This window comes from Gobio gobio (genome assembly GCF_949357685.1).
Source record: "Gobio gobio genome assembly, chromosome: 16".
Lineage (NCBI taxonomy): Eukaryota > Metazoa > Chordata > Actinopteri > Cypriniformes > Gobionidae > Gobio > Gobio gobio.
This window is the reverse complement of record NC_137109.1, coordinates 19251293-19259831: the sequence shown is the minus strand read 5'-3', so window position 1 is coordinate 19259831 and position 8539 is coordinate 19251293. Positions and strand designations below refer to the sequence as shown.

Below are 8539 nucleotides of genomic sequence, written 5' to 3'. Positions count from 1 at the left end.
CAGTCATGATTCTAAGGTAATGGCCGCTCTCTTTGCCTTTTATACTGCCAGGTTACCCCGTCAGTATTTGCATGCAATTTGTATATTGCGATTGGGCAGTTTTTCCTAACTGGCGTTAGCCTATAAGATTCAAGAATTTGTAAGGAAAGGAATTTCCTGCAGCGTTTTACGCAGTGTCTTGTTCCTGCCTCTCAGGGAACCGAGGTTACGATAGTAACTGGAGACATTTTCTCATATAGACCTAAAGGCAAAACGTACTCTACCAATCAACTGGTATATGGTGCATGAAAACATGAAAACAAAGATTTTACAGTACATAAACATCACAAAGTTTAACTAAAAATGGTAGCCTACTTACAGGATACAATATCGGAATTTCCAGGTTGTTGCATATATTTGAAAAAAAAATATTTAAGGCGTTGTGACAGTTCGCTGCACTGAATATTTTAGATATTAGCACTACTCAATGTCCTTAAGTTATCCTGTTTTACAACAGACAACCGAGCATTCAAAGTGTGATTCTATTTAAACCACTGAAGAAGATATGTCATTGGTTGTAACTCACTAAAAAAGTTCCCATAACATTACTTACTGGACTAGCGGAAAGTGATGGAGATGTTTCCTTCCCAAACTTCCCAAACAGCCGCTTTGTCCAGCGTAGTGAGCTCAAACCCGTCAGAAAGCCTCAATTAATCAAAATTATCTTATTATTGCTTTAAAGCAGACATGTACTTACGAAGCATTGAAATCCTCGAGATATCTGGTCATTCGTAAACGAGCGAAACATCAGAGATTTGTACTAATGACACATTCTACAGTGTCGTGAGTGAGAGCAGGATAAGGCTCAACATCGCCCTCTGTCGTGGAGAACAACAAGTTCCAAGACGTGGTGTTGGCAGACACTTCCAAGAGCAATGAAGGATATGAGGTGTGGATTTAGAAAGACTGTTCATAATACTGTTGTGGTAAATAATAAACAAATGATTTGAGTAAATAAATGACTTTTATTTCATCACAGGAAATGTAGGCCTACTCGTTTTGAAAACGGCCCAAGCTATATCAGCATTCTAATTTATAGCAAAATATAGGCTTGATATTAAAAATTAGGACTTATCATCTTGAGTTGTTGTGCTCATTTCAGAAATGTAAGGGTTTTACAGGTTCATAACTGCTGTTCTTCAGTAACCCTTGCTTTTGAACCACTGGGCTCGGGCCACAACATCATTGGCGTAATCATCTCCTGTGGTGCCCACGTCCATGAGCTCGTATGTACGGACGTTCTTCACGCCTGCGTTGTAGGCTGATATTCCCCCTGGAACAAATATTATATTACAACTGAGACATGAAAGTTATCTCATTGCACAATGTACATCACAGAGACGTCTATTTGATGTCTGCATTAGTGTTTGCTCATCTAACTTTTCCTGTCATGAAAAATAGACATTTGGAAAATGTCTTTAAGATGTTTATAATTTATAGTGTATAAAACAGCTTTTTCTAAAACGTTTATCCTATGTTTTACAGATTAAGTGCTCTTTAGCAGACATCTTAGAGATGTTCCTGTGCTATCTGCTTTTATTAATCTTTTTTAATGCTATTAAGTGTAAATACCTTTAAAGCATTGCTCTTGAGTCCACTGAGGAAACTTTGCTTTAATTTCTTTAATGAAGCCAATGAGTATCTCAGTTCCTTGTGTGACATGTTCCTCGCTGTCCCATGCACCTACATGCTTGTGGGAGCGTTTGTCAACCTGAAAGAAACACCATCCAAGAAGAGAACAATTAGAAATGTTCGGAAATGTTTTAAAGGGGTGATGAATTGAGAAATCAACTTTCCTTGAGCCTTTGATATGTAAAAGTTCATCGTGATATAAGAATATCCTGTAAGTTTCAGAGCTGAAAAGTCCTTGTTAGTCAAAGAAAAACTTTTATAGACACCAGAACCAGAAAACGAGAGATCTCAGAATATGTCGACCACTGATGTCATAGAATGCACCGCCTCAAGCCCACCCACCGACTCGTGGAGCTAAACGGGTCGCGCTACCGGGCAATAAACATGCCGGTTCCAGCTCACGTGGGTAAGACATTGCGCGTTTGTTCACTTCATTTCACCGCAGAATCGATTGTAAACAAGATAGAGGTCGAGACTGGATTTGCAGACATTAAGATTAAAACACAATGCTGTGCCTTCTATTTTGGATCAGGAATGGTGCAACACACTTATGTAAGTAAAACATGTTTTTTTAATATGTGTTAGTATTGCATTGTTACAGATCGTTTGATATCTATTGATTACATACCTTAGCACGTTGTCACAGGCTGGAGAAGGTGTTATTGGTTAATTCGTGATCAGACTCGGACTTGTAACGCCAGTGCTCGCAAACCCCAATGTCCCGGGGCTATGTGCTTTTCAGACAGGCTATCACGTGTGTGTGTGTGTGTGTGTGTGTGTGTGTGTGTGTGTGTGTGTGTACTGTTCACGGTTATATTCACTGATGATCGGGCCGGCAAAGTAATACAGAAATAACATTCCAATCAATCGCAGGTGGATGAGAGATGAATCATTGTGTTTGTTTGATAAAGATATTTTGCGAGTCCTGTGAGCGATTCCCCAGACTCTTTCAAAACAATCCCCACATGTACTCAGGGGAGCTGAAGCTCATTAAATATGCAAATCTTATCCAATCCTAGCCGTGGGCGTTTACTTCCAAGTCTTCAGTGCGGCACACCCATCAAAACCGAGCGTTTTTCAGAGAGCCTCAATACAAGGCAGAAAATAGCCTATTGCTTATTCCTTATGATGTTTTTTAATGTAAAAACCACGCGAACGTCATTAGTTGACCTCAGACAACAGTATAATTTTTTTTAAAAAGCCAGTTCATGACCCCTTTAACATTCTCTGCTTATATTTGCAATGTTTCCTTGTTGATGTCGAAATATTTTATCAGCTTGCTCAGTACGTTAAATGTTATAAATAGACTATCTATTTCTCTAACCAACCTGCATGAGGCCAAAACCATTGCCATGGTCGCCCCACCCATCCTTCAGAGCGGCTCCGGCTCTGGACTCTCTGGATATGATGGCAGAAATCACAGCCGGGTTCATCTTCTTTGCTTTGCCAACTTTAGTAATTATACTCTTGTATTTCTCCATACGGGCCAGATCATGCTCAGCCAGTTTTTTAGAGGCATCAACCCCTATAACAAGTTTAAATCAATGTTCAAATAAACTGTAATATTTGGCAACTACAAAAGGCACATCTGAGTTGCATGCAGTCATGAGTTCTCACCCTTTATGGTTAATTTGTCTTGTTTTGCTGTCTTCTCTGATGCACCGGTGGTGTCTATTTTCATGACGTCTCCATAAATGGATGCTAGAAACCACATGAAAAATATCACCTGAAGCCCTTTCAATCATTAAATAATTATATTGTATACACAGCACATTTATGCAATGCTACACAATCACAAAAACGTTCCTCATAACAATAGACAGACAATATCATATAAAAACACTCAGCCGCTGATAACTTACCCATGACTTATCACTGAGTTCGATGAGTCCTGTCACTAAATCAGACGGCTGCAGTTCATGATTATATATGATCGCAGAGGGAGGGGTTCCTCTTTTTTTTTCCTTAGATGTTTCACTGAGGTGTGGAGAAATGTACGGTTACAAAATTTACAACTGTGAATGTTGCAAAATTTGGAATCCTTTTTTAAAATGTATATTAGACTAAGCACACCCGAGCTCAGTGAATCATAAGCGGGCAGATTCATCAGGTGGAGGCTTCCTACACCTTAAACTTTTTGATGAACTTACTTGATGCCAAGTGAAATCCCCAACTTTGCTGAGAAGGAAGTAATAAGAAATAAAAACTTGTGGGAAAAAGTTTTTTTTTCTGGAAATGTTGGCACTCACACCAGTGTAAAAGCCTTTTTGTAATATTAGGCAGCAAGTAAAAATGTTGTCCTCAAAGTTGATGATTTAGAAGCAGGAAAAATATGGGTAAGCATAGGATTTGAGTGAGTTTGACAAGGGCAAAATTGTGATGGCTAGACAACTGGGTCAGAGCATCTCCAAAACTGCAGCTCTTGTGGGGTGTTCCCGGTCTGCAGTGGTCCAAGGAAGGAACAGTGGTGAACTGGCGACAGGGTCATGGGTGGCCAAGGCTCATTGATGCACGTGGGGAACGAAGGCTGACCCGTGTGGTCCGATCCAACAGACGAGCTACTATAGCTCAAGTTGCTCAAGAAGTTAATGCTGGTTCTGATAGAAAGGTTTCAGAATACACAGTGCAGTGCAGTTTGTTGCGTATGGGACCAATGGGACCCATGCTGACCCCTGTCCACCGCCGAAAGCGCCAACAGTGGGCACGTGAGCATCAGAACTGAACCACAGAGCAATGGAAGAAGGTGGCTTGGTCTGATGAATCACGTTTTCTTTTACATCACGTGGATGGCCGGGTGTTGTGCGTTGCTTACCTGGGGAACACATGGCACCAGGATGCACTATGGGAAGAAGGCAAGCCGGCGGAGGCAGTGTGATGCTTTGGGCAATGTTCTGATGGGAAACCTTGGGTCCTGCCATTCATGTGGATGTTACTTTGACATGCACCACATTGTTGCAGACCATGTACACCCTTTCATGGAAATGGTATTCCCTAGTAGCAGTGGCATTATGCGCCCTGCCACAAAGCAAAAATGGTTCAGGAATGATTTGAGGAGCACAATAACAAGTTTGAGATGTTGACTTGGCCCCCAAATTCCCCAGATCTCAATCCAATCAAGCATCTGTGGGATGTGCTGAACAAACAAGTCTGATCCATGTAGGCCCCACCTTGCAACTTACAGGATCTGCTGCTAACATCTTGCTGCCAGATACCACAGAACACCTTCGGCGGTCTGGTGGAGTCCATGCCTCGACAGGTCAGGGCTGTTTTGGCAGCAAAAGGTGGACCAACACATATTATAATGTTATGCTTGATCTGTGTATGATTTGACTCAGGAGCACTGATGGATTCAGATCATAAATTAATTATTGAAACTACACCACATGGGACCATCCTTCCAAATCTGATGGGTTCTGTGCTTTACTGTTACTTTTGCCCATGTATGTTTAGGACAGAGAAATTCTAGGGCAACTGAGAAGTAAATGAAAAAGGAAATGGGTTATAGGATTTCTAACAAGGTTTTATATGCAGAAGTGGAAAGAATTTTCATTAGATTAATGTGAGGGGTGGCGAACTCCGGTCCTGGAGGGCCACTGTCCTGCATAGTTTTGCTTCAACCCTAATCAAACACACCTGAACAAGCTAATCATGGTCTGAAGGGTTACTAGAAAGCTACAGGCAGGAGAGTTTGATCAGGGTTGGAGCTGAACTCTGCAGGACAGTGGCCCTCCAGGACCGGAGTTCGCCACCCCTGTGTTACATGAAAGACACTGGATGTTTTATTGGTTTTATTTAGTTTTATTTCATCCCCAAAATACAAAACAGTATACAGATCAGTGAACAAGGTTAGAACGAATAAAAAATATTATAACTGCTGTTCAGTAACCCTTGCTTTTGAAGTATAGTAGGTGCATGCAGTGAGGAACATATCACACAAAGTACTGAGATACTCATTGGCTTTATTAATGACATCTAAGCAAATTTTCCCCAATGGACCCAAGAGCAATGCTTTAAAAATATATAGGGCTAGAACACCAATAAGCATGAATTTGTATCCATATGGACCAGAAGAAGTGGACCGCTCGAGTAGTGTGGCACTTATAGAGGATATCCCAAGTGGAGTACAAATGTTTCTACAGTAGCTCTAAACAGACAATCTGCTCTACAGAGCGCTAGCTACTCTCTGCTGTCTCAGACGACATCTTTGTCCTGTGTCGACCACAGCTTCTCTATGTGCTTTGAAAGTTGGTTGCTATTCGCCATCTCACCACTAGGTGCCACTAAAATTTACACACTGAACCTATAAGAAACAGCAGCGCAATATTCCTGAATGCCAAAAGTGGAGAGGCCGACAAGACATTCCACCCAGCAATGTGTAGGAATGCACTTGGGAGGATTGTTTCTTCCCCTTTATTGTCAAAGTGGGCCGTTGCACAGAGAAAAGGTGGGCTATCCTCTATAAGTGCCACACTACTCGAGTGGTCCACTTCTTCTGGTCCATATGGATCCAAATTCATGCTTGTTGTCTCTCCAACGCTTGATTTTACATATAGGGAAAACGCTACGAGCTTCTATCAGATCATGGAACCAATTTCACACGGGGGAGTTGTTGGTAGAAGCATTTAGTCAGATGCAACCCTTAGAGATCAGCTAGCCAATGAACAGATCAGGTTCCATTTTATATTTATAACTTCTGTCTTGGTTAGTTGCCATTTTGGACTGTGTAGTTATAGGGTGAACGGGATTTCATCCAGTACAACATGTTTATTGATCCTGGAACACTGTTGATAAACCAATCAACCAATCAGATTTGAGAGACAAGTTTACAGTTTATGTCAAGTTTAGGCTTACATCTAGGTTCTTCTACATCAGTGTTATTCACCTATCATTTCCCTCTGGATTTAGGGATAAGTTATGGGTAGGGGTAGGTTTAGGGTTAGGGATATAGGACTACTTTTTTGGAGTGCGGTTCGCGGTTATATTCACTGATGATTGGGCGAAGTTATACAGAAATAACATTCCAATCAATCGCAGGTGGATGAGAGATGAATCATTGTGTTTGTTTGATAAAGATATTTTTCGAGCCCTGTGAACGTTTCTCCAGACACTTTCAAAACAATTCCTCACGTGTACTGACAAGGGAGCGGAAACTCATTTAATATGCAAATCTTATCCAATCCTAGCCGTGGGCGTTTACTTCCAAGTCTTCAGTGCAGCACACCCATCAAAACCGAGCGTTTTTCAGAGAGCCTCAAAAACCATGGCAGAAAATAAATCATAAGTTGACCTCAGACAACAGTATACATTTTTTTTTAAAAAGCCAGTTCATGACACCTTAAAGTTTTGTTTAGTTTTCTTTCAGAAAATGGATTACTGCAACTATATCCTCTGTTCGCTTCCTTGCTTTACCACACTACTGTGACACTTTTGTTGTTGAGAGGACAGCTTGCAGCACTTTTACTAAATGCTGCTCTTGACAGTGTGGGCGGCATTGGGATGTTAGATAGTATAACGCTGCTCAGGTATTTCAAACTTATTTTGGTCCCTAAGCAAAGAACAAGGGCCTTAAAGCCCCCAAAGCAGATACTCACCAATGGTAGATTACAAGAGGACAATACGTCTGTTGTTATCTTCTGAGATATTCTGAGATGTGTTTGAATTCTCTGTCTTTTGCTTGATATTAAATTGTGCTCCATTATGAGTGCTGTTGATGATGAACTTAAAATTATGGCTAATGCGTACCGTGCCTGACCGCAGCCTAATTGACTCCTCCCCTGTTAAGAAAATTGTTTCTACATAGGGACATTAAAAGATATAGATGTTTTTAATCGTATTCATATTTTAAGGTTTTTAATCATTCTTTTTATGTGACGTTGAGAGTAAAAAAAACCCAGGAAAATAATTTGGAAATCATTGGTGGGGCTGTGCCGGTGTGATGAAAAATCTTTATGTTTACAACTGACAGTTCAGAAACAATTACAGACATCATCTCGTTCAGAAGGTCAGGATCAGAAGATCCTGTGATTTAGGTGTCAACCAGTCTAGCTAAGCAGGATTAAGTCAATAGAGACTTAAAACAGACTTTCTTTTTGACCTCTTAAACACAGGACTGAAATCCTCTCTAAAATCCCCAGAGACTGCCTTATATATCAAAATGGATTAGACAGAACAATGCTAGACGGACTCAATCAAACAACGTTCAACTGCATAGTTCTATGTAATGTCTACAAACCTATATGTGACTATTATGCTTAGATCACACATAATTCATGCAATTGTTATAACTATTGCATGGTTTATTGGAGGTGTGTCTTGTTTACTATGTGTGTGAATGATGTCTCATTTCTTGAATTATGGTATGGATCAAATCCGTGTAAAATGTATCTAACTCTCATTATAAAATTCAAGTCGAAATCATACCCTGAGAGTGGGAAAGTTAAGAGACCATGTGACTAACCAGATAACATGTAATTTATGTGAGAGGAGGAGAAATAGTGACAGCCTGAACCAAAGACAATACCTAATTGGTCAGATCTCCTCTAGGAGACGGACAAACATCTGAGTTTAAAAACTCTGGACACGAACAAAGCATTAAGGTTGGTTTTAAGGAGGCATAAGGTCAGATCAGCTGACCTTATTTTTTTTTTCTTTCTTTACTTAGCTCCTTTTCTTTTCTGTTGAGAGTCTCGAATTCCTACTTTTTTGCCGCAAAGCTTCAGTGTCCGCCAACACACCGGAATGTGATTGGCTTCCCAAGTCGTCACTTCAGATGAGAAAAGACCTCCAGTGAATGAACAAGCCTGGGAAACCCCTTTCAGCAAGGGTGCCACAGAAGGAAATTCATTGATATAAAATGTAATAACCACGC

The 8539-nt window shown here is 40.6% G+C and overlaps 1 protein-coding gene across 1 annotated transcript; it reads right to left on the bottom strand.

Moving 5' to 3' along the window:
- Positions 1 to 987: 987 nt before the first annotated feature.
- On the bottom strand, positions 988 to 3570 carry LOC307139776 (lysozyme g-like). The gene is made up of 5 exons (XM_079838872.1): positions 3534 to 3570; positions 3289 to 3372; positions 3000 to 3196; positions 1612 to 1750; positions 988 to 1312 (listed from the first exon to the last, which is right to left on the bottom strand). Exons 1-5 carry the CDS (start codon positions 3535 to 3537, stop codon positions 1179 to 1181), a joined length of 558 nt encoding a protein of 185 aa, XP_079694998.1. The 5' UTR covers positions 3538 to 3570; the 3' UTR covers positions 988 to 1178.
- Between the last annotated feature and the right edge of the window lie 4969 nt (positions 3571 to 8539).